General features: G+C 43.9%; 3 protein-coding genes across 3 annotated transcripts; 1 reads left to right on the plus strand and 2 right to left on the minus strand.

Annotated features, from left to right (window-relative positions):
• Positions 1–365: 365 nt before the first annotated feature.
• Positions 366–12,531, minus strand: mst1rb (macrophage stimulating 1 receptor b; the record flags this gene model as incomplete). The annotated part of the gene is made up of 20 exons (XM_079265568.1): positions 366–597; positions 2,577–2,713; positions 3,060–3,225; positions 3,378–3,487; positions 3,616–3,797; positions 3,936–4,016; positions 4,129–4,341; positions 4,469–4,558; positions 4,736–4,889; positions 5,194–5,340; positions 5,476–5,694; positions 5,845–5,944; positions 6,091–6,270; positions 6,464–6,600; positions 6,705–6,840; positions 7,422–7,582; positions 7,685–7,855; positions 8,388–8,510; positions 8,601–8,777; positions 11,326–12,531. The coding sequence occupies 20 exons, from the start codon at positions 12,529–12,531 to the stop codon at positions 366–368; spliced, it is 4,122 nt and encodes a 1,373-aa protein (XP_079121694.1).
• Positions 12,532–17,474: 4,943 nt separating this feature from the next.
• Positions 17,475–21,743, minus strand: mon1a (MON1 secretory trafficking family member A). The gene is made up of 6 exons (XM_079265584.1): positions 21,611–21,743; positions 21,076–21,228; positions 18,993–19,370; positions 18,141–18,906; positions 17,881–18,028; positions 17,475–17,656 (listed from the first exon to the last, which is right to left on the minus strand). Exons 2-6 carry the CDS (start codon positions 21,197–21,199, stop codon positions 17,516–17,518), a joined length of 1,557 nt encoding a protein of 518 aa, XP_079121710.1. The 5' UTR covers positions 21,200–21,228; positions 21,611–21,743; the 3' UTR covers positions 17,475–17,515.
• Positions 21,744–22,367: 624 nt separating this feature from the next.
• Positions 22,368–26,255, plus strand: traip (TRAF-interacting protein). The gene is made up of 15 exons (XM_079265587.1): positions 22,368–22,727; positions 22,821–22,878; positions 22,963–23,046; positions 23,184–23,223; positions 23,312–23,439; positions 23,545–23,639; positions 23,985–24,098; positions 24,235–24,322; positions 24,413–24,502; positions 24,590–24,678; positions 24,779–24,934; positions 25,101–25,146; positions 25,226–25,330; positions 25,431–25,481; positions 25,751–26,255. Exons 1-15 carry the CDS (start codon positions 22,630–22,632, stop codon positions 25,856–25,858), a joined length of 1,350 nt encoding a protein of 449 aa, XP_079121713.1. The 5' UTR covers positions 22,368–22,629; the 3' UTR covers positions 25,859–26,255.
• Positions 26,256–26,597: the final 342 nt, after the last annotated feature.

Genomic DNA, 26,597 nt, shown 5'->3' on the forward strand with positions numbered 1-26,597 from the left:
GTAACAAGTTGTTTTATTTTCTCTAGCTAACAATCTAGTGCTACAAAACTGATTAGTTGTACCATCAGTGACATCAGTTAGCAGTGAAAAATAACATAGCTAAATGTCTGTGAAATACTTTTACGACTGGAAGCTCACACTTTACCCTGCTATTGTTGCAAAAGTGACAGGCCTCCAGTATGACTGCCCGAGGGTGTGCTATATGCCAGCTAAAAGCATCTGACTGCCCCTTTAAATGCCCAGTAATGAACCAGCACCTCTGTTTCAGATGCTTGGCGGTAAGAAACACGGTCGCGACCTGGCCGAGGTTTTTCGTGCTCTTGCCGTTAGCACCAATACCATTTAAAAGTCGAGAGAGGAGCGGATCAGGAAGAGATTGAGCCTGAGTCTTCAACATCTGTGGAGTCTTTTTCGTCAGCAGACTCTGTGAGGGCAGGGTAGGGCCGTGGCTGGTCCAGGTTGACGTAGGTGACATCCAGACTGATGTAGTGCTCTCCCTCCAGGCCGGACAGGATGGTGGAGACAGCCAACACCAACGTAGCAAAGCTGGGCCTCAACTCTGGATCAGGGTCCCAGCACTGGAGGATAATGCTATACCTGGAAAAAAATCACGGACAGAGTTTGAGTCCAAGCAAGGGGGGGAATAACCGACTCAGTCCACTTTATTATCAGTTCGCATTAAAACAATTGATAATTGCGTTCACATTTTGTTATCATTGTTACAAAATTCTGAAATTCCAGACACTTTATACACACATTTTTTGTGTCCTTCCAGCAGCCTAATGTATCCTCACACGTATCCTCATACGTATCCTCATACGTATCCTCATACGTATCCTCATACGTATCCTCACACGTATCCTCATACGTATCCTCATACGTTAGGCTCATTTTAAGTAAATGTTCCTCATTTTTCGTGCGTTTTCCTACAAAAGTCCAGCAACACTCGTTACATGCATACAGTCTTTCATAAATAAACTTCCATCTTAACAGGAAACAACTTTCTTAGGTTTAGGCTACAAAAGTACTTGGTAAGGTTTAGGGAAAAATATTGTGTTTTGTGGATTTAAATAACTACGGAAGTGCCGTCTTTATACTTCCTGGTTCATGCTTACGTGGATTATATGCAAATTGATTTCGTGGGATATCTACAAATGACAGAAGTAGGAAGTTGGTCCCGGCCAAAAAAGTTGTCTGGCACTGACAACTCCCCGTAAAATATCAAGTTGATGTTTTTACACTTGATTTGTACGGATTAAACAAATAACGTATAACGTGTTAACTGGTGAGCTGTAGAGGATCTGGAAGGTGTATTTTGTTAACTTTGTGCAGAGCCATGTTAGCTCCCCCCGTTTACAGTCTTTGTGCTAAGCTAAGCTGTTAGCTGTAGCTTCATATTTAGTGCACAGTCATAAAAGTGGTATCAATCTTCTCATCTAACTTTCGTCAAGAAAGCAAAAAACAGTAATTAAACTGTAATTATTTAGAGCTCCGATTTACATTCTCCTTTGTGCTGTGTCACTTTATGCAGCAACCTTTTTTTTCTTTTTTTTTGGGTGGGGGAATTATTTATTTATTTACTTAATTTTATTTCATTCATTTGTGTTTCGTTTTTTTTTTCTCTTTTATTTTTTATTTGTTTTGTCTTAACTTGTTATGTAGTTGTTTGTAATGTTTAATGTTCTGTGTTCTATATGCTCTCTTGCATTGTTAAAATAAAATATAAAAAAAAGAAAGCAAAAAACACAGTTCCCAAACTTTCTAACTATCCCTTTAATATCCTACAATGGTCCTCTACATGTGTTCCTTGGTAAGACTTTTCCATCAGCGCTTTGTTCCATGAGGACAGAATAGTTGATTTATTCTCCATCAATCTTTAAGTCGTTGTGCAAAAGCCTACAGTCCAAGGGATGTATCATTAAAACAGCAAAAACACTTTGGCTTTTCGCTGTGAAGTCAGACCACTTTGTGTGTGTGTGTGGGTGTGTGTGTGTGTGTGTGTGTGTGTGTGTGTGTGTGTGTGCGTGTGTGAGTGTGTGTGTGTGTGCGTGTGTGCGTGTGTGTGTGTGTGTGTGTGTGTGCGTGGTTTTGTGAAGGAAGAAGAGGTGTTTTGTCGACATACACATTAACTTCCAAACTGCATTGTTTAACTGTGTTGGAATACCAAGTAGTGGACAATTCACGGGATTTACACTACTGAGTGACCATAGGAACATCTTGTTATTATTGATTGCGTGCAGCGTAATGTCTCAGGGAGACATTGATTATTGTTTCAATGTATGTTTTAAATCTCCTTTACTTTTGCCTTTATGCTTTTAATGGTTTCATGTGAAGCACTTTGAATTACCTTGTTGTTGAAATGTGCTATACAAATAAACTTGCCTTGCCTTGAATTGCCTTACTACTTGGACTTTGTTCTTCCGTCTTGTAGTTGTAAATCTGTGTTAGTTTTATTGCAGTAGTCGTACCAATGCAGTCCTCAATTATGTGAAGTTTTACAATGGACTTGTGCAAAATAATTACTTGGACTATTTAAACAAAGTGTGCAACATAATGCTATTACTCCCACTACTTACAAAGGGTCAGGGCAGTACTGAGGCTGGGGAAGCCTCCTGCCCTTCAGTAAGTAATGTGTTATGTCATAAGGGTCCACCTCTGGGTAGGGGCTCGCTCCTCTGGTCAGCATCTCCCACATCAGCACGCCAAAGGACCACTGCATCAGGAGAGGCAAAGGTTATGCCATGTCTACACGCGACTCTACATCATTACAGATATCTACTGTTTGTGACCATTTCAGCCATTTCCTCTTGTTCTAACTCAATCATTTCAAAGGCCTAAAGAGGTTAAATTATCCAGTATTGACAAGGGAAATAATCAAAGATTTAAGAAAAAAATAAAACATTGGAAAAAATAAACATACGTTTGTTTTTCTGCTTTCCTATCCTGTTAATTATTGTGTGACCACTAACATGTAAATTGCCCCTTGAGATGATGTAGAGGACAGCAGATGTCCCTGCAGCAGATCTTGATTATAATAAGGCAGATCTTAATTTGCTCACCACATCGGACTTGGAGGTGAATTTCTGTGTCTGCAGACTCTCGATGGCCATCCACTTGACGGGCAGCTTAGCCTTCCTGTGGTCCTGAACACTATAGTACTCCTTATCAAACACATCTCTGGCCATGCCAAAGTCTGCCACCTTGACTGTATACGACTCGTCCAGCCTAAAGACAGAAAAGGCAACATTACAGTTCTGTTGAATTGTGATGTAACAATGAAACAAGCTTGTACACACTACTACACGAAATCCAAGAGAAACTCCGGCCTTACGGCGGTGAACAAACTGCTGATTTCTCTGCACATCTCGGTGACTCACATGCAATTGCGTGCCGCGAGATCTCGGTGCACAAACTTCTTCTGAGCCAAATACTCCATCCCCTTGGTAACCTGCAGCCCGAAGCCAATCAGGTCCTTGACGGTGGGGTTCTGAACAAATCCCACAAACACAAGACAAAAGCACAGCTTTTAAACAGTTGGAGAAACATAGTTTGGAAACAGATGACTGTACATGAATCAGATGATCCATTTGCACTGTTTTAATGTCGGTGTCACACCCTCTTCTCGCAGCGTATGAAGTGGCGCAGGTCACCATGTTTCATGTACGGTAGCACCACTAGAGGGAGCCCCTCCTGTGGCAGGAGGATGCCCAGCAGAGACAGCACATTCATGTGGTGGAAACCCTTCATTATGATACCTTCCTTCAGAAACTGCTCCACCTCCTCGACATCTGTTATTCCTGATGATACACACACACACACACATTATGGACTCAGATCTAAAGGACGAAAGCCACTGGAATCACAAATATGAGAAGCTGCTTTTAAAGCGAGACTTTCTGGTGCTTCCCTAAAGCAAATATACAGATGTTACTCACTGTTCAAAGACTTGACAGCACAGTGGATTTCTCTGTTGTTGTGATCTTTGAAGTAGCCATGATAGACAGTGCCAAAATGACCTACGGGGGGATGCAGAGTGACACAGGAATTATATTTCCAAGTAGGACAAAGCTCACAAAAGGCTCCATAACAAGTATTTTTGTTTCCCATAGAGGCAGTGGGGCTCCTCACCCTTCCCTATGATCCGGTGGTGCTGCACAATGAGCATCTCAGCGGGAATGAGAACATCCTTCACCTCCTCTAGCAGCTCTGGCCTGAAACTGGAGATGGAGATCTTCTCTGTAGGCATGAGGGGAGTCAGGGTAGAATCTATGCTGCCAGCAGCGTAGCTCCGGCAGGGGAACACCACCGGCCCCCCCAGCGGGGTGGGAGTACTCAGGGTTGCTACGTGTAAAAGTCCAGAGAGAGGGGTTTATTATCATTGAGAGTTATGAAGGCATGTGTGTCAGAAGCAAACTAGCTTTCCAGTATTACAGCGCAGTATAACACAAGTACTCAGCTAGACTGTCACCTCTCCTGTAGTCCCCAACGGGCGACAGCTCCACGTTATTTGTACCGGAGTAGCTAACACTGTGGGCCAAACGGCTCTCCACCATGGCGGCTGAAAAACATTTCACAAGACCTTTTAATCATCAACCCAAGGACATGTACATCCCATGCGACACCAGGGATGTTCTGGTTGAAAGATTTATGTAATTCATCCCAAATTCCCGCCCACAGCTTGTTCCACTTGCACAAACAGGTCTGACCAAGGTCCACCTAACAGAGAGGAGCCCACCTTTCTTTTTCTTCCTCAGGTGCTTCATAACAACGAAGGCCAGCACCGCCCCGGCCACCAGAGCCGCCAGGATCCCCAGGACAATGCCCACCATGTAGTGGTTGCTGACCTTCACCACCGTACCGACGTTGTGGACCTGCCCGTTGATGGAGATCTAAAGAACAGAGTTCATCATACACAGTGATCACTATTCTACGAAGCATGGTTTAAGAGTTCTACTGACATTGAGCGCGACAGTAACATAAACAGTCTGCATGTCGACATGCCAAAGAGTCAGAATTTCCTAGGTTAATGCATTGAAGATAATAAAATGTGCAATTTATTTTGCAAAATGTCCTAATTATCTTTACGACAAACATGTGGAGCATTTATTTTTTGCATTATTTGCCTATCCCGTCTGATGGCTGCTTGTACAAGCCAGTCAGTGGATCATGATCTAAACCTCCGGCCTGATTTACCTTTACCGGCAGGCCCTCACCGGGGATGGTCATGTTCTTGGGGATCCTGCAGGTGATCTCATTATCCAGGACTTTAGCATCACAATCAACTCCTGCCACCGTCATAATGATAGTCATACAGGAGCTCACCAGATTCAGCTTTTGATGCTGTGTACAGGGGGGGTCACATCAAGACATGAGACAAATATGAGTTTGTTTTTTTAAAATCTACAATGAATATGACAAATCCACATATATTTTGTCATTAAATCAAAGGCGAATACCCTCAGAGCAATCTCTTACATGCAGTGACACTTCGTCAAACCCGGGGTACAAATTCAGCACGTGTCCCTCTGTTTCAAAAGGAATGGGCTCGCCATAGGGGTGGTAGGAGAACTCTTTATTCCAAAGTCCCAACGCTCCGTCCATGTCAAAAGAAAGCTCCCCTTCCTCGGTCTCATCCCTGGGGAACGCAGGAGAGATACACTCCATCCTCGTGGGAAAGGACTTACCTATGCACTCCTGAAACAAGACGTGTGATCACACGTTACAGGAAGGAAATGTCATGAAAATGACCTTGGAGGGGGATCAAGAAATTCTAAAAACTGGAGACTGACTGAACAGAATTATGCTTTTGAATGAATCTACTGTACATTACGATGAACACCGTACCCTTGTCACAGGTTTCAAGTGACTCTCATTGGGTTTAAAGCGGATGATGGTGCGGTAAACAGAATCCAGGTGCTCCCCCCCGATGACAATCTTCGACCCCCTGCGAATCAGACAAACATGAGATATGTTTACATGTTTATAATAGCGGGGGAGATAAGATTGATTCCGGTTGCAGCTTGAATTTGCGATACGATAAAGACGAGAAAGAAAGAAAGATGAGAAACGGTGGAGGTCTCACTGGCTGACCTGTCAAAGCTACAGTCAGGCAGGACGGCTGTAATCGTCGGGTTTTCCTTGTAGTAAAACACCTTTGTGGTGAGGACGGGAGACTTGTCGATGAAAACACTCAGGGGGACGTCCCTCACCTCTGAGATGGGCTGGGACAGACAGATGATGGAGGACACGTTGCCTTTGGGCTCTGTGACTCTGCAGGGAGACAGAGGTATGAGAATTACATGCCATAAGAGCTAAACTGTAGCGGATCAAAAAGTTGTCAAAGCGTTTTCCACGTTGCATGTTCAATACGATAACATATAAACCACAAGCAACCCATAATTATTCTACACACAATTTGAGGGTAGTGTGATGAAAACAGATCGGGAGAGATGTGTTTCCAGACCTCTTTATAGGACAGGGCATGTCGTTGAGAGTGACTTTCCTGGTCCTCCCAGCATCCAAGTGCGGCCCAGTCACTGTGATGAGTGTGCCCCCAACACGGGGCCCATAGTTGGGCTGGATTTCTGAGATGTTGGGAATCTGGAGGGACATAAGCGGTTCCCTAGATTAAAATAGCATTTCAAATCATTTACAGCTTGTATGTTGAAATGAAGATTTCAGTAGATGATAGCGGCAAAGATTACCACAAATATGAATCCTGGCATTTCTGCCTTCCCGTCAATCGAGTAGCGTCCCTCCACCTTGCCCTCATGCACCTCCACTGTAATGTTAACTGGTTTAGACAGCTCAGTGGACCCAGAGCGAATCTTACACACCAAGCTGAAGAGCAGCACCACAAAACACGTGTGTGAGTGACAGTAACTGCAGCACCAGTGACAGATTGATTTCAGGGTAAATTCAAAAACTTTAAACTCTGTCAGGACACTAAAGTTGTTAAATGTGTTAGTTTTCCTGCTAAAATACAGCGTTCAGGTAAAAATGGTCAAAAATAACCTGATAAACATCAGCATGTTAACATTATTACTGTGAGAAGGTTAGCATGCTGACTTAAGCATCTTAGTGCAGCCTGACAGAGCCGCTAGTGGGGCTGTAGCCTCATGGTGGTTAACTACACCTATTGGTTGTGCAGCCTTGTGTCACACACAGATATTTCAACACGTCAGTAAGCATCATAGGGCACATATCAAGTTGTCGGTCCCTCAAAGTCGAGACTAATCTTTCGTCACCAACAGTAGCCTCAATAGACCAGATCCCAGTGCAGAAAGGTCTGTTAGTGCTTTCTCAATTTCTCAGAAGGCGTCTGGAAAAAAAAATACTCGCCTTTCATTTTTTACAAAATCCACAACATTTCTATAACGGATTGGACTTGGAACCAGAAGAGGGCCTGCACGGATACTCACTGTGTGTTATTGCTTTTGACCGGAAGCACAGTGCACGCAGTCTGTCCCAGTCGGATCTGGTGGGTTCTGGAGGTGATGGCGGGTTTTATGGGAGACTGGAACTCCCATCCGCACACCGTTAGCTCTGTTTGACCATCGGGAGGAGCAGTTCGTGGAAAGAACTGCGTCAATAAAGCAGAATACACAGTGTCACCTTGATATTATATGTTTACATTCGTTGCGCGAAGAGACGTGTGTATCCTGGATTACAGAACAAACCTCACCCCAGTGATCCCCGGCGGGCAGGACTCGTTCCTCCAGCGACTGTGACACTCGCTCTCCCAGGAGCACACTCCGGAGCACCAGCCACAGGCCATGAACTTTGGAGCTGTCAGGCACGTGGCACAAGTCAGGAAGTGTTGACAGCCCGGCCCTCTCTGGGGCACCTGGATCATCTGAAACAGAGAGATTTAACGGTCACATATTCAATCTCATGGCCTTGTACTCCTTTATTATTAATGTGGCTATTACTATAACATGTAAACTGATACTGGGCCTGGTTCAGCACACAGCTCTTGGTGCTAAGTTCAACAGACTACTCTAATCCAAAGAACACAAGGTAGTCCTAAGACCCATGTGATTACTGATCCAGCACCAGCTTCTAATATTACTGAAAACTGTAAAGTCACATCAAGTTTATCGTTTTGCTTTAGGCTTTAGCCCGTTGTTCATTCTCAGGGCTACAGTGGTTGCAACGTATCCCAGCATGCACTGGGCAGAGGGCAGTAAAGCAACATAGGGCCAATGACAGTCCCAACTCATTTGGTATTGTAATGTCACCTAAGCTGCGTGTTTGGTCTGTGGGAGTAAATTTGACCCTGAGAGCCTCCTGATCAGGTGACAGTAATATCCACAGAGCCATTGTACACATTTACATTGATATAAATGAAAGTGTTTCGCTCTCATTTCATGGGAGTGCTCTTGTACCTTGTCTCCAACCACAAAGAGAAGATACTCTGTTGAGTAAACAGTGGCGATGGACGAGACCCTCTGCTTCTCTACCAAAGAGTAATTGGCAAAGATAATAGGGCTGGATCTTGTCAATACAAGCTGTCAACACAGACACAACGTATGACCATTAGTAATGGGCCGTATATACAATAGTCAAAATGAGGACAAATACCCCAAATGGCCGTGTACCTGCAGCAGGCGTCCAGTCGAGGTGCCAATATGGGCTACGGTCTTGTTCTCTATGATTGTGACCAGCAAAGATGTGAGCAGGACGTCTGTCATCTGCCTGTTGAAGAGGTCCACTCTGTAGTAGGGCTTCGACATCATGGTAGGATGGTCTCTGCATGTGGCATTGTTCTCCATGCTCTAGTACCAAGGCAACAGGCAGCAGAGGAGATGAAAATGAGCCAATGAGGAAGAAAGTGAGCATTATCAGACATGTTTGGACTAGGCTGACATCAGGGTCTACAACAGGCTTTTAGGTCCAGAAAAGCAAAAAATAATCAACAATCTTTCAACTGCATGCTCAGATATCATGGAGATGGCCTGGACCTTGAGTTGGATTTTTTATTTTTCGTCCAAATTAGCTTAACAGCTTAGAGTGTGTATACATTTGTGCGCTTCGAAGAGTTCCACGTTCTCAGACGATAATGTTTCTTCTTTTAAAAGCGTGCAGATGTAGTGAGACAGGCCCAGCTGCACTGGTCACCAGGGTAATCACCAGTCCCCGGCACACCAGAAGCACAAGGTGAATCTGTCGTTATAATATCATCATTTTGTAATTTAAGAGGCCATGATAAGTGATTATGTGCTGCGCTACTGACAGCAGGATTGCCTTGTCGCTACAGACACGCGGCAGGGCGGATCACTGTTTGATTAGAGGGAGTCGTCCGGTAAACACTGGTTAATATCATCGGGGCATGATAGAACAACAAAGAAATTACACTTTCTAATTGTGTTCTTGTCATATAAAAGAGGAAAGAGGTAATTGGGAAATAATCATTTAAATTAAGTCAAATTAAGTGGATACGAAAAAATATTAGGAGACATGCATCCTCCATGCTCTTGTCTGATGATGTGGGTCTTGGAAAAAACACAAACAGCAATGAAATCATTGACCTACGAAGCCCAGAGGAGCATAGAACCTTGATTATAATTCGGTTTTCTGAACCCTAAACCACACATCCCATGACAATGACATAGAGAAAAGGTGTGATATGCTATACATGTGTTATAACCAACCTAAAACACATTTTCATATTTCAGGGAGAGCCCAGAAGCTGAAAGTGGCGTTTGATCAACAGAATCACATGCTAATACTGAATAATGTATTATTCTAGATTATTAAATGTACCGTAATCATTCTCCAAAGTCTAAATGTTTCGATGGCACACTAAAAAGCAGAGAAGCATGGTGTTTGTGAGTCACAGATGACGTCGTTGACTCAAAATGTGTTTTGATCTGCAGAGAAATGGAAGAACCAGGATTTCAGAATGTTCGACAATCCCGCTGGCATGTCACTCACAAAAACAGCAAAACAGCAGAGGGCTCAGGAGAAAAGTTCACTGGTTCCCTTGAATCCAATCCAAAGTTCGTTTTTCTGTTTTTCTTAACCTTGAACAATTGACGTCACCGAACAGCATTGCTTCTGAGTCACAACTCCGTGGTTTTCATAACACAAGTTCTACGATTCCACATCCAAACGATGAAATCACTGCTGCAAAAACAGCAGCTCAGTTCTGGGAATTTTAACTTCTCAAACTGGCTGTTACATTGGGAATAGGAAGTTCTTCCCCATCCGACAACACAAAATAACTTAACATTTGAAGAAATAACATTATGGGAAATATGCACGGGTTCTGGAAATAAAAAATAAAAAAGTTTCCCCAAGAGTATTAACACAAGAAACCACTGCAGTCCTAATCTGAGAAGTTAAAAATATACATCCAAATGCTCACGGTGACCTTAACAGGCTACTGAATACACACTGACATGAGATCAAATCTTATTTACATAGGGTTTTTTAATACTCTCTTCCTGTCTGGCCTGAGAAATCCACTCGACTAACGCAGCCCTCAAACCTCACTCCCACCTGGCCCCTCTCCAATTTTCATTCCAACTTCCATCCAAAAAGCAATTTGTTTCCCTGGTTTCTTGGCTTTAACAGTGAGTGCTCCCTGAATGATGATGCGATTGGTTCTGGTTCCATTCCTCTGTCGGCTGGGATGCAAATGACCAGAATGTCGACTTATTTCTTGAAGAGGAAAAGTTAAATGATGTTTGCATTTGTTGTAAGGTATGAATAATCTCTTAAATGCACATTTAATTCCCGTTTCTGATGACAGTGGTTTCACTTTAAGCTTGCACAATAATCTGCAGATATATTTAACTTGAATTGAAACAGTGAGTCACACGATGCAGCTGGGGCGAGCGCTGTGCTCCGATGAAAATGAAAGTTTTCCTCAGTCATGTTTGTTCGTCATTGTGTCTGCCAGTAATGTGACTAAAGTACTGCTTTGGTTTGGGGTTTACATAATTTCATCATAGTTTTTACATAATAATCAGAAGAAAAAACACATGATGAAGGTTGAGTTCTTGTCGTCATCATTTTTTACCCGAACCCATTTTATCTGAGGAACTCAGACCTGTCAAGTACCTTGACAGCCTGGTGCTGTACTGACTGTGCAGGTTTGAGTGTTGAACAGGAGGTGTGTTAAGAGAGAAGACATCATTTGTAGCTCTACACCCCACGTGGTGAGATTTTATAACAGGCCCTGTCAAGAAACCTGCACCCTGAGTCGGATAAATATGGATAAATAGTTATCCATATGAATGGGTGCGTTGCTGGAAACCCATGGATCATCTCATCCATGTTATGGAATAATGCAGTGTGTTAGTGGACTGACGGCCTCACCTCATGTGGACAGCTCTCACAGGGCTGGAAATGGCAGAGCCCTCTGGAGAGCTGCTCTGGTCCAGACTTGCAGCAGTCATCCACGCCATCCACGATGGCTTTGTTCACGTTGTCAATCGGGAAGGCGCACAGGGCCGAGTCGTGCTCCGTCACCCCGTTGTCATCAGTGACGGCAAAAACCCCGTAGAGGATGTCATCCTCCTCCTCGGCCCCCAACTCCTCTGCCAGCTCCCTGCCAGCCTTGCCAAAATGGGCCGCCTGGACCACGTTGTACACCACGTCCTTGTAGGGCTCGCTGGCTACGTTCCTCCTCCGGCGCTTCGGTTCAAACCGACACTCCAGGATCACTTCGCGGTACCTCTTCATCTCCCATTCATTCCGTGGGAGACGGCCCAAGCGAGTCTGAAACGAAGAGGAGTCCTGATCGGGGCTCTCTCTCTGAACTGAGAGGAAGTAAACAAACTCCTGAGTGAAAAAGCTGTAGACATATTCAATATGGTATTTCCGCCGCAAGCCCGGAAGGACAGTCAGGCCACGCACGTCGCTGTAGAAGCCGTCTTCTGTGGCCAGTGGTCGACGCACTGATATAGACTTCCTTGCGTAACGCTGGGTCACGCTGTCGTTGACAGTGGTGGCAACAAAGAAGTAGACGGTCTGACCCTCTTCGACCATTGTGACTTTGGTACCAAGAGGGCTAGCCAAACAGTCGGGACAGTAGGCAGCGGAGTTCGAATCCTTTTTGAACAAACACTTAGAACGGGAAGGCAACTCTCCATTTGAGTTTAGTTGGTGGAAATAGCATACACCATACTGAGAACTTCCACAAGAGTATAAAGACATGAAGAGAGTATCCAACAGCAAGACCTGGTTGTTCGTGTCCTCCGGGAAGTTGGGATCCTTGTCAATGTCGCACAGATCGCACAAATGACACTCGGGGCTTCCCACCGGCCCAGTGCGGAGCTCCCACGCCTTCTCCAAGCTTCTGTTGAGAGCTTCGATCACATTCTGAGAGGCAACATACACCTCCTGGTAGAGCGAGTTGTTGACTATGTTCTGGATGGCGCCCCGGGCCTGGAAGAAGGGCATGGTGTAAACCACAGAGAAGTTGACAGGGCTGGGGGCAAGCGAGGGACAGTTGGCCAGGGCAAAGGCCAGCAGAGTCTGGACACAGACACATGTCCCCCACTGTGTGGTCCAGTGGACCATCTCAGCACAGACAACGTGGGGTTACCTCCAGGTCAGATGTCGGGACAAAAGCATCCTGAACACCAGCCGCTGATATCTGAAGGAAGAAAGTAGAATGGGTCAATAAATCACGAAGGGGAGACAGCACAGTTGAATTGGGTAAACGTTTGAACTAATTGATATCACCATGACGCTTCCACAGTTAATTCAATTAAGGGAATCAATTTCTCTATCACAGCTTTCTAATTGTATGTTTAAATATGCTAATTGGCTTCATCTTATTGTGCTATTTTGCATTTCCAGAACGGAAATCGAAACTTTGGATGAAGCAAGGTTCAAAATACTTGTTTTTACAGAGGGAATTTGGGATATCATGTTCACGAGATATTTTATGAGAGTCGTAATATACATATACACATACATGAAATTTAACTTCTGCATTTAACCCATCCCTAGCTTATTGGGAGCAGTGGGCAGCTGAGAAGCGCCCGGGGAGCAGTTAGGGGTTCAGTGTCTTTCTGAGAGACACTTCGGCACAGGACATGTAGCAGCCAAGGATCGAACCGCCAACCTTGCTGTTGCCGGACAACCCTCTGAAGTAAAGATTTCTGGCTCAGAAAATGACAAAAACTCAACAGGCCTGGAAAGACATGTATTGTAAAATGATATACGTTTTGCACGTACCTACAGGTGATTAGTGTTTAATAATGTGAGTGTGTAATGATGTTTAACTGATAGATATCACCATCTTTCCCAGTTGTGCAGATAAGGCATTGTGTAAAGCTAGCTTTTGGTGAATTCAGGAGACTTCTACAGACGTGAATAGACAAAGTGTAGTCAAATAAAGACTGTAATGTGTATTTTGGATGATTTATTTCCACTAGTCTGAAGTCAAAATCACCCTGCGTAATTATGTTCTGCACTGAATCTGGACAGATCCGAGGTGATAAATATCCTCATCTTGGTTGCTGATGATGAAAGTGCATGTGGTCATGAAGATAAAAGCTTCCTCTGACTCACAGTTTACATAATGAAACAGAGAGCTGCGTTGTTGGTGCTCAGCAGTAGACAGTGGATAGAACTGTGACTTCCTGAACAAGTCATTCACATCTGTCTGGACATGTTTATTGTGGTTAATCCAACATCCCATCTGCCCCCCCCCCATTATGAGTCATGGTCTTATATTTCGGAGAACTGGTACAACAAATCACTAAATCTATCAACAACAAAAATTGAACATCTTCATCAGTCTCCAAACAACAAGCAACCGAGTGGAACCGCGTTTCAAACTGTGAGCTTTGTCTTCATGCTGGACAGACGTTGCTGAGTGGATCATTAACTCGACACATCAGGCTAAGGCTGCGTCGAAGAACCCCGGCCTCCACTTTGCATTCCTGTCACAACCGCTACGTGCCTTTCAGGGGGAAAGATGTGCACGGTCTGATGGTCATAAGGTCGACGTGCGCCTTTTTAAGCCCCGGGTGAAGAAGAAACGGCTCATCTGCTCGTGCCAGAGAATTTGAATGAACTCTGATAATTTGATTTAGCGGCACAGAAAACTCCATTTTCACCAAAACTCTATCAAGAAAAACGTCACTTATTGTTGCTATAAGGAGTCGTGCGGAAAGGTTCCAAGTAAAGTGCGTTGTCGTCGCATAAATAATTCATGGGATCCCACTAAAGTGGTGTTACACTTTAACATTGGCAGCTCCATGTGAAACTGAGGTTAAGGTGAGAGGACATGGGCACACATAGTAATGCCACTGATTGACTTTCTTCATGTTCGTGGTTAATAAAGCAAATGGTTGAAATTGAGTTTCCATTCATTGTACTGTTGTGCTATTTGCAGGCCGGTTTTTGCTGACGGCTGCGTCAGTGTATTCCCTTACAGGTGAATTAAAAGATGCAGGATTCTGATTTATAATGTTTGTGTGTTAAATTAACTCTATCTTCAATTTTCTGTCTTTTTACCTTCGCGTCAAAATGAATATATCAATATAAATTTTCCAAATATACAAGTTGTCCTTTTACCGTCACTTACTTATGGCCTGTGAGGCTACAGTGAAACATTGGCGTTGGCTGCAGTACGTAACAGCTTTATCGGATCAGTGCCTTGCTCACAGGCACTTTGGCGGCAGTTAATGAGAGCATCTCTCTGAGAATAAGAACTGCACAGACATCCATGGGGAGTCAAGGAGGCAATCTGCTGTGCAAACAATCAATGGGGGAAAACCCCATGGTACCCCAGGGACACGTGTATTGATTCAGCGGTAGAAAGTGCCCAAACCCACCAGTGTGGAGCGACACACAGCCCTGTATTTACTTTATTTTAAAACATATAACGATGATTTCTCTGACTTTATTCTTCAAAAATGATTCATCCAAGTGGTCAAGTCGACATCAAATCAATTTGGAAAATTTCACAGACGCTGCACCATTTTTTGCCTGCTTTTGTTCTTTTTATCCATTTTATTGACTTAACTCCATGTCGATGCTCCTGTTTCTTATCCTACCAGTGTCTATCTTAAGTACAGTGTCTATCTTAAGTACAGTGTCTATCTTAAGTATACAGTGAAATCGTGCCAGTGCATTCTGGCTCCATTCCAGTATTTGACTACAACTGCTGCACTAAACAAGGAAACACCTTGCTCTGTGATCTTTATGAATGGTTATAGTCGGGCACTGTGGTCTTTTACACAAACTGTGCAGAGAATACATCCAATTACAAGGGTAAATTGTAATATTTCATGATGTCACTCGAAAATTAGACATGGAATAGCAAATGAAAGCCTTCTATTATCCGTGTTCAGCTCAGCACACCTTCTTCACTCACCATCACACAAGCACAACATGCCACAGTGTCAGCCCCTAAGCCTATATTACAGTTAAAACTCTTATTTCTAAACACTAAGATTGGTTTAAAGCGGCGTACAGTTACACCTTTAATTTACTCTCACACGCTGTATGACATGTTATAATATTATTGTTGGTGTGCTTGATATCTGAACAAGCGCCTACTGGAATATTTAGCAGTGTCAGGTGACTAGTTTGAAAGAAATGTCTCTATGTTGTTGCATGAATGTTATAAAATAAAAGCTCACCTGTGCAGGTAAGTTACTGTCCTCTTACTGCCACCTTTGCTCCTTGTCTGACTCTAAGAAGCAGCGCAGGGATGACTTCTTCTTCTTTGTCGCTGAGGTAGATTCAAGATCCCACCTTTAGATTCGAACGGCTGTCCGTCCTCGCGAAGCGCTGGAACACGTCAACTGCGTGGGTTTGGGATTCATCTTCAACACGCAGCTTGAGTCGGTCCTCTTTGCCTCAGACGGGGCTTCAGCTCGCTCCTCCCCTCCTCTGACAGTCAGCAGCAGCAAACCCAATTAACCCTTATTGAACAGTGACGTACATGTGCCGTCAATTAATGCATTGTTTACAACTAATTTGCCTTTTTAATGTTGTTTTCTAACTTGCAACCAATTAAGGATGGTCTACTGTAGATGTAACCCCTGTTCCACAGCACGAGACATCAGAGCGACATGTAGTGTATATATATACTGTATATGAGAGCATAAAGTAGGGTTTTTAAAACAAGGTAATACTGATACTAATATTATCAGTGGTTAAACTAAGTTAATTTACTTAAGTACTACCAAAGTAGCTTTTACTTTGAGTATTTGAATTGTATTCTTCTTTATACTTCTACTAAATGTTCTCCACCTCCGCCAGCTGTAACATTGACATGCTACTCATGTGCTAAAGCATCAGGAATATTATTCCAATTATTTGATAATACAACTCTGAAAGGGACCATTACGCCCAACAAGTACTATTACTTTGCTGCTAATACTTTTGTACTTTTACTTCAGTGAAGTCTTGAATGAAAGACTTCACTGAAGAGTATTTTTGCAGAGCAAGATTATGTTTACGTACTTTACAGATATAAATACATCTTCCATCACTAACTAATATGCCTAATATTAAAAGAAAGAAAAACACAAAAGTCACGCAAGACACGTGATCAGTTTTATTACCAGCGATTTATTCATGTCCGATGATTCTAGAGTTGTAATGCAGCCATAAATCTGCACTGTCACAACGTTGTTGTGGCTTTGAACAATGACCAATTAGTTAAGGCATGATTGGTGGAGGCAGATGTGGGGATGTTTTCCTGAAGCAAAGCAGGACGCCTTGAAATACAGTGAACATCTGTGATAAGACACAAGCAGGTACAATTTCATACAATACTTCTCTTAACTAATACACATTTTATGATAAGTTCAGGGAAATTCCAATTGCCACTGGAAGATCAAGTGAGTGAAATTAAGATTCCTGAACATGAACACAAACAAATGACAGCAGTAATCAGGTTACAGACTCATCAACACATTTGTCTCAGGAGTGCCTTTTGAATAAAGAAAGTGCATCGAGGTGAAATTACAATTACAGTTATTGGTCGTCACGTAAAGATAAAACACAACCAGAATGTGCTGAACTCATATTTTAACAGCTGTGTTATAATAAGGGAATACATTCTACCGCAGGTTCTCAGAACAATTCCAGTTTTTGAATTCAAGATTTTAACAACTAAGCATTTCTAAAACGACAGCATCTTTCATAGTCTTAGAGGCATAATAGGTCTGTTAACAGACATTCACGAAACAACGTCGAGAGCAGATAAACGCCAGCGTTCATGTTGTTGTTGCGTCATCATCGATGATGCTGATGCTGAATCATCTGTTGTTATTCAAATGTTAAGGTATAAAAAGCGAGCCAGATAAAATACAGCATTAAATCACCGTCTACTTAATCACAAATCCGTGAATTAGATCAGAGGAATCCAAAGCAAGATAAGAAAGCTCTACAATCATGAAGCGAATACTGAACTACTACATCATCCGCGGCGGTCCCCGGCACAAGCCCCCCGCCCCCCAGCCCCCCCCCCCCCCTTTCAGCATTCAGGGTGATGAATTATTTAGTTTCAGCAGGTCGGCCGGCAGCGAGGGGCTCAGTATGTGAGAGGACTCAGAATGAAGAGGCGATCCTCCTCCTTCCTGATCCACTTCAGCAGTTTGTTGACAGCAGAGACGGCCAAGGCCTTGGTCCCCAGCGGACTGAAGCAGAGGTAGAGCTCGAAGCCACTCGTCACCTGCAGGAGAGGAGGCAGAGCAGCACGAGGCCGTCTCAATGAGTACTGCAGTATTTCTACGATTTTTGAAAAGTAATTGTTTTAACGCAGAGACAAACTTATGAACGCTTACCTTTTAAGCACAAAATGCTCTCCTTACATGCAAAGTGCAAAACTCTAAACCTCATGCTCAGTCCTCAGAATAGAGCCATACAGGAAAATTCATCTCATAACGCCAGGCTTACCCATGCCAGCAGGTTTTCAGATTCCCCACAGCGGTAGAAGGAGCGGAGGGGTCTGGATGGATGATGCAAGCTGCTGTGGAGGTCCTGGTACAGCCCCATCAGCCTTTCCTGCTCTCCATCAGACTGGTACACTTCAGGGAACTCTGGACTGGAGGAAAAGGAATAAGAGCATCTTGTCAAGTGCAACACCAAGAAAACCGTCAGATGATTTGTGAAGCGTGCTTGAGACATATATTCTGAAACTGCTTAGGTCTGCCCACCTGGTGTACAGCCCTGAGCTCTTTGATTTGTACAGGAAGTGCCTGAGCTCCGGGATGGCGACCTGCTCCACAGAATAGCTGGGACATTTAAGGGCTTCTTTCAGGGCCTGGTAGGCACTGCGCTTGCTCAGCCTCTCCAGGAACCGCTGCTTGCAGTCGGACATGTTAAAAAAGTCCTCTCGGTCGGTCGAGACCAGGATGAGGCAGAGCTGGGACGCAGGCTCCAGGTAGGAGATGTGAGCGTGGAAAAACCCGGCGGTGTTGAACTTTGGCAGACAGATCGGCGTCCAGCCTTCGCCCTCTCGGAAGGACGAGGAGGAGCCGACCAGGTTGAAGACCAGGTGCAAGTCTATGTGGTGCAGGAACTGGTCCTTTTTCCTCACCAGAGTGACCAGGCGGTCGCCCGCCAGCAGGATGGAGAACACCAGGCTCTCGGATTTGGCGGCCTGCAGGCCCGACGACACCACGTCCCTGGCGGAGCTGGCCAGAGGCAGGCAGGTGACGGCGCTGAGCAGCAGCCCGGGGTCGCGGTCCAGCCGATGCAGCAGGTTGTCGGTGAGGTACTCGGAGCCGGCGAGCAGGCGGCGCAGGTCGAAGTTCTGCTTGTGCTGGAAGATGTGGTTGAGCTGGGTGAGGGTCAGCAGGCTGACGATCTGGTAGTAGATGTACAGCAGCTCCCGCAGCAGCTCCTTGTCGGTCTGAGAGGTCCGAGACACGCCCACCAGGACCAGAGGGCTCTTGGTGAGGAAAACCATTTTACAGCCATCTGACACAAAATGTTTGACACAGATTAAAAACATGCACTTTTGACACGTTTTATTTCTGACTTACGAACCAAAAGTACATCCTGACCTGCATGGATGGAACGAATGACGTTCTTGTCGGCCTCGACGACGGACACAAGGGCCATCATCACCCCCATGGTGCTGGACAGAGCCTCCTCCGTGCCGTAGCGGCTGTAGATCGGCTTGCCGGCCTCGCTCAGCACAAACACGTGTTTTCTGTGGCTCCTCCACGCCTCGCTGCACACGTCCTCCTCCTTAGTACTACGCTCCGATGTGACGTCGATGTTGTGCTGCTCCTCTACGCTTTTCTCTCCCACCAGCACCTTGAGCTCGTCTGCACACTCTCCCGACTTGTCCAGTTCGGCCTCCCTCTGATCCTCTCCCTCAGCGGTCAGATCCTCGAAAGACTGCGCATGGACGAACATCGCACTCTTCTGACCGGCACCTGTGTTAACGTAGGGATAAATTATTGTCAAATGTTTGTCAGTATGTTGTATGGATGTGTAAGGAATATATAAGCGAGCAGCTATAGAACAATAAAGCCTTTTTGGCGTTGTTTGTCGTTGTTTTGCATCTGTTGGTGATGAGACTGGTTCCGATAGAAAAGCGTCTGTTCTTTGATGGAGGTGCGGAGGTTAACCAGCCATACATTTGTAAAACCAACTCCTCAATCCTCATCCTTGGAGTCTGTCGCTTGTGAAAGTAAAAAATATTGTTTGAGAACACTTCCAACCACGAATACATCTCCCCTTTGACTGGCTTGTCCACGTCAGAGTGTGGCGTCATCTCACAAAAGGGGAGATTTATACGAGTGTGTTTTCGAACAACAGTTTTTCGGTCTCAGGTTTAACTCTCCCACCTCGGCACAGCAGGTCACAGCTGCTTTCCCAAGCTTTTTTATGGGAACCATCCAGGACCGTCTCCCACGCAGCGGCTGAGACGGTCCCAAACAGGGCGTAATGTTGGCCAAAAAAGCCGTCGGAAGATTCTATATTGTGACATGTCAGTTCACAAGATAGGAGTGTATCCTTTTGCTGAAACAAAAACTGAATAAACTACCCACAAGAAAATGTATCTTTTTTTTTTTAACACTGACTGACATTAGCCAGAATCCAGCAAAAGCCTCAATAACAGATGTTTTATTTGGGCTGTTACAGAGCATCCACAGTAAGAGAAATGAATAAGCTCTGGTCCCAGCTATCTAAGTCAGAGAAGAAAAAAAAAATAGAAGAATAGAGAATACGACAAGTCTGACAATGAGTCAGCTAGATAACACTACAAAAATGTCATGTTTATCAAGACTAGACCAGAAGAGCAAATCAGATTTGGATGTGTTCAAGCTGGATGTGACACATCTGTGCTGCTGGAGACAACTGTATTATTTAGCTCTTATGAGAGGATATGTCAGTTCTTACACTGTTGTTATGGCATGGTATTCCTAAAGTGTTGGAGTTTGTTGACACATAATCTTACGATTAATAACTTCTAGTCTGACAGAGCCCAAAAAACAAACTATGCATTCATGAGCTCCAATACAATTCATGACTTGTGATGTTTATCACAAAAGCGTTCCCAGCAAACAAGCAGGCAGATTGCAAAAGACAGATCATTGTGATCACATGTTAGAAATTTCTTTGCAAAAACAGGATGTGCATTCTCATTCTTCGTGTGTGGGGGTGTGTGTGTGTGTGTGTGCCGTTTAACATAACAATTACTGTCGTGTTTTATGCATGTTTATGTCACTGTACGATTATGTATTTGCCATTTAAAATATTATCACAGGCATAGTCTGCTGCAAAGACTTTCCGTTTCTATTTTAAAGCAGCAATCATAGAACTAAATTCTGGCCGGATGCCAACGAGGAAATGATTATGAATGACCCTTTGCAAAAGAGTTATTAATTCGAATTCAAGAGAGCGGATCTCTACTTATTTATGGCCTGATGCATGAACGGCCCAACTTGAAGCCGTTTCCTTGTACAGTGTACATGGTGTACTGTAAACGTTGTACTCGTGTACTGTGAACATTTTTTTTAATGTTTTGTAATGTAAACCCATGGGGGATGTGCCAGGAGATGGAGAAATACATACAATTCATTCACCCACTTATCCAAAAAATCCCACTGATAGTGGCTAATTGCTCAGCCTCACCTGGTTCCGTACCCTCCACCAGACCTGGCATGGGGCTCTCCGCCCTCTCGGAGCGAAGGCTGTCCACGGGAGCCAGAGTAGCATTCTCCCACGACGCAGTGGACCTTTGAGCTTCTCCATCCATCACTGCTACTTATGGCAGTGGGAACACACCTGGTAGGACAGACAGACAGACAGCTGTGGGATCAGAGGTCAGCAGCAGCTTTGTGAGACTGAGATTATTGATTGAAGATCGAGCTGGTTTCGATGTAACTTACTACTGTTATGACGTGACAGTTCGCGAGTCATTAAAACGTTATTTTTTCACAATAAAATACTTTTGACATTTCTCCTTCGTGTTTACAATAACTTATTCTGTTGTTGTTCACGCCCTTTAGTTTCAGAGAGATGGTATGCTGATATGGAACTTCTAAAGGCTACTTTGGTGGCTATCTTTAGCATACATAACGTTAGTCCACAGTATCTGCAGCTAGTTAGCTGGTTCTGGTTTCAAAGTGCTCTCGTGACTCGTTATTAGTTACTTCCAAATTATTACCTTTCATTTCCGGAGCTGTCTGCATTTGATCGTTGTGCTCCAACACAATTCGCTTGCCACACTGCAACTTATACGCCAGCTAACAAGCAGGGACAAGACCAGAGAGAAGTAACGTTACTTCTTCCTGCTAGTCATCAAGCCCCGCTACAGTTGACGTTAGGTTACCGGAAGTAGGAATTGTGGGATATGAAGTCCAGAGAAATGCTACGGAGCAGTCATACAGTCTGAGAGAGCAGTAAACAGACATATTTAAGTAAACAAACACACAAGTTAATTTTGAAATATTTGTAGATTAGTCTGGTTGCTTAATGTTGCATATTATGACTGGGCTGTTATTTGTAACGTTAGCAGAGTTTGTTATTTGATCTCGATGGTGCATTTGAGCACGTGGGACATCAGACAACCATGCTTGCTACTTTTTAACATACTCGAAGTAGGAAAAGAAATCCTTGGTGTAAAAATGAAAGCAACAAAAGTGATATTTTTCCACAAAAAAATAATTTATAGTTAAAAAGTGATGGATGATTAGTTTATTTGTTAGAGCCTGACACATTTTAGCTTTTCCTATCTTATTAAATAATTAACAATTATTAAATTGAATACACCCAAAGAATACGAGTAACACTTGAATGTAGCGTAAAGGGGCGGGGCTTATGTTTGAACGTACAGCGCGGAAATGGGCCAGTCGTCATTGTGTTTGTGTTGAACAAGCTTGATACAGTTAAATTCAGCTCGACTAAAATCCCATTTCCCACACATTAGGGATGCGTGAATCAATTACAAAATAATACGCAGTAACTTAACGTCTTCCTTTTTGTTTTGTTGTAAGTATGGCGACTGATACGGCAGCCAACGTTTACCAAAGCTAGCTAGCTAACGTTAACGTTAGCAGGGCCAGTAACGCGTCAATGTTAGCTGACAACAGCACAGCTTTAGCAAGGCAGAATACTGTTTGCACGTCAAGCAATGCGGTTTTTGCACACTGTTCATCATAACAGGGTGATCCGCGTGACAGCAAGATGCCTATCCGAGCATATTGCACGATTTGCTCCGATTTCTTCGATCACTCCAAAGATGTTGCTGCCATCCACTGCGGACACACGTTCCACTATGAATGGTAATCTGATACAGAGTGTCAAAACCTTCAGCACTCACTTTTCTGACACGTTATAAATGTCTAATTGTTTCCTTTTCTCCTCTCTCTTCTCAGTCTTCTCCAGTGGTTTCAGACAGCCCCCACGAAAACCTGTCCACAGTGTAGAAAACAGGTACAGTACGTTACTGAAGACTAAACTTGCCAAACTGAAGAAAGACGTCAACTTAAATACTGTTGTGCCTCCATGTATGTGCAGGTCAGCACCAGACACATTATCAACAAGCTGTACTTCGACATCGGTGAAGAGCAGGAGGGCACGAAGGACCCCGAAAGCTTGCAGGTACCACACTTGGAGCGTCGATTGTTTGAGTGAGGTTTTCTTTACACATAATCTTGTACTTGATGGTCCTTCTTGTCATCAAGATTTGATTTAATGTCTCATATTCTTTTGTGATTGTGTTTTCCCCCCTAACTTAGAATGATCTTGATCGAATGAAGGCGCTTTTAAACACCAAAGGTGAGAAACCTCACTCTGTTGTGATCCGATTTGATTGTTGAAAGCAGCAGACGGCAGTGATTCATCGTCCTATTTGATCGATTTGCAGAGCGAGACTGGCGGGACAAGCAGAAGACGGTGGACAATTTGAAAGTCACTGTGGACAAGCAGAGGACAGACCTGGACAGTGTGCGGAAAGAGATTATGGAGAAGGAGATGCTCTGTTCCACCCTCAGAGTAAGCTGTCTGTTCTCTATTGTTTCAACCCATTCATTTTCTTATGCTGACTCATATTGTCTCTGCAGATTCTTTTTGTTTATCTGTTTAATTCTTTTTTGACAGAAACAGATGACGTACCTTGAGAAGCAGCAGAATGAAACGCAGGCCGCCAAGGACGAAGCCCGGAGACTCAGGACCAGAGTGAAAACCTTTGAGAGGTATCTGCATTCATACAAATACTGGCTGTAACGTTGGCTCACACGACATTAACCACAAGATTAGCTGTTCTGCATGTGTGGAAATGTCGATCTTAAATATTTCAATATCACATACTATAAATGATAAATATGTGATTAAATCATCATTATTAGTAGTTTGGATATACACGCAAGAAATAATTCATTGCGTATTTCCCTCAGAACAGTCGGGTATCAGAATTCTTAATATGTTTTCTAGTATGACAATATTCATGATTTATCAAACTCTGCGTAGTAAACTGTCTTGTTTCATTGTAAAATAAAGTCATACTCACCCTGTGCACTAATACTGGTGGTTTGTCCCAGCCTGGACGTGTTGCTGCAGGGCCAGAGAGCAGAGGTGGAGTCCATGATCACAGATATGGGGGTCAGCCAGGCGGCGGTGGAGCAGCTCTCCATCTACTGCATCTCGCTCAAAAAGTAAGGAGCCCAAGAGCAGCTGATCAGTGTGACGGACAGCACATAGTTTAGAGGTTCAGTCTGAATGAACACAACTTGCCGGTGTTCACTCACAAAGCATTCATCTCCCCCCCCCTTTCCTTTTTTTTTTTTAAAGAGAGTACGATAATCTCAAAGGAAGCTTGAAGTCTACACATGACATGAGTGAGAAGCTGAAGAGAGAAGTGCTCACGTCAAACAACAAGGTAACGTTGTTAGTAAGTCAACACACCTGGAGGAAGCCATTCTTCAATGCAGAATCTCTAAATCAGAGTGGGTTTTTTTTATCGTTTTAGTTACACAAAGCCACAGTGGAGGTGAATCAGACCAAAGAGGACATGAAATCTCTGCAGAACGATTTGGCCAATGCCGACAAGGAGATCTCTGTAAGGCAAATCCGCCAAATATGCCTTTTTATTTTCAGTATCGGAGAAAGTCGTGGTTGTGATTCCTGCATGTATGTCTGTCCACAGAGTCTGAAGAAGAAAGTGGAGTTCCTTCAGAGGACTCTGAGCACCCCGACGCGGACAAATGAAGCAATCAGTCGGCTCGTCTTTGAAAGGTGTGTAACACTCGGCCCACTGGACTGAAGTCTGCACTCGCTGCCTGCGACATAAACTACCTGTGATTTACTGATGAGGGTTCTGAATCCGTATTCTCAGCCCGGCCCCGGTGGAGCTGAAGCAGCCTCGCCTCCACCAGCCTGCAGGCAGCCAGGACATTGACCTCAACATGACGTACGACGTCGCTACGCCAGATGATCTGGCCAAGAGACGGACGCAGTTCCAATCCAAGAAGATGCGGCTTGATCCTCAGGCGTAAGTTTAATGTAGCTCATTGTGGGAATGGGTTTTCTGTTTCGATTGTGGAAGCTGCTGCTGTGTGAGCCATGTGCTCATAATATCGTTTAATCTGTGTTGTATACTAGAGAATTAAGTAGTAATACATTGCAAATGTTTTTCGGTAAAATGCTTTATTTTTCAGGTCGTCTGAGTCCAAACAATACGAGAGAGGTTCATCTGTAAGCAAGGTAGCTTTGTTAATGTCACTCAACAAGGTTCGTTTTTAGATGTGTTGCACATGTCTGACATCAGTTTTTCTTGCCTCAGGCTCGAGACGAGGATGGATCCCTGGATCCTTTTTTGAGGAACTCCCTCCTCTTCAGAACAAAGGCTTTCGGTAGCATGTTGGACCCTCAGAGGAAGCTTGGAGCTGTACGTACAGCAGAACTATCTCCTGCACTTCAGGTCCAATGTTTTTATGTGTCCTTTGTGCTTTTAGTGGTTTAATGAAAGAAAGTGTTTCTCGTTTCAGGTGAGAACTGGTTATGATGGTTTAGGAGGACGTACTAAATTCATCCAACCTGTATCCTTTTATTTCTGTCATGGGGAATGTATGTGTCAATCAAGTGTTTATTCATTTTAACTTAATCATTCATTTGATTGTGTTTGGACTAGCTAAAGCAAACTACTAAACTAAATAAACCTACTGCACGCAACCTGCCCAGCACCAAACAGCCGACAGACGCAATAAGCGTCTCGCTCGTGAACATAGCCAGATATTAAAATATTCGTCAGATGGCCATAAATATGACTAATGCTAATGTTACATCATTCCTTAACTAAGCGCTCCAGTCTCCGTTATCAGAGATTCGCCCGCTGATGAAAGCGAAGAGGAAAAACGTAACCAGGCCTCAGCACAAGATTGCAACCTGCCTGACTCTGGACGGCTTCCTCGAGTAACGGATGACCTCTGGCACACAGAACCAGCCTGCCACTCGGCACCAAACGGGACTCTCTGATCGAAGCTTAATTTAAAAGCAGTAACTGACCTCCCGCATGACAACAGATGCTGAGCTTTCGAGGACATCCGCAAACCTGCTGTACATTTCTTTTTCTTTTTTTGACTTGAATGTGGAGACTGTGTCTCGACCAGCTTTGCGTCGGAGCAAAGTTGTTCTGTTGGTGTCTGTATGTGTGTGAGACAAACCGACTTCTTTAGAGAGCATTCTAATGTCACGTTCTGTATTATGTCATTGATAGTCACGAATACCATCTGTTCTCTATACTCTCTTATTTAAAATCCATCCAACATGTGGATATACCTGAGGTATTTTTTAGTTTTACTGGTCCTGTCAGATGTAAACCAACTGAAATAATAAACAATATTTTTTTTATTAAGGATTGTGTGGGGTCTACAAACAATTCCCTCTTGGCTGTGCTTTTATCCACCAACATTTCACTGAGGTGTGCTCTCCTGCAGAGGGCGGTATGAACTGTGTTTACCCGCGTCTCAGCCCTGCACCGTGAGAGCCGCTGACTCCATTTGTATTCAAAAGGCTGTGCCAGTACAGAAGGAACTCTTTAAGCAAAACGTTATTTCAGAAAAACCTGAGCTGTACACTGAGATCAAGTAACAAAAAGTATACAGCAAATAAGGGACTGTTGTTAATTTCAGGAGTTGCCTCATTAAATAAATTGT

This window comes from Melanostigma gelatinosum (assembly GCF_949748355.1).
Source record: "Melanostigma gelatinosum genome assembly, chromosome: 3".
Classification (NCBI taxonomy): domain Eukaryota; kingdom Metazoa; phylum Chordata; class Actinopteri; order Perciformes; family Zoarcidae; genus Melanostigma; species Melanostigma gelatinosum.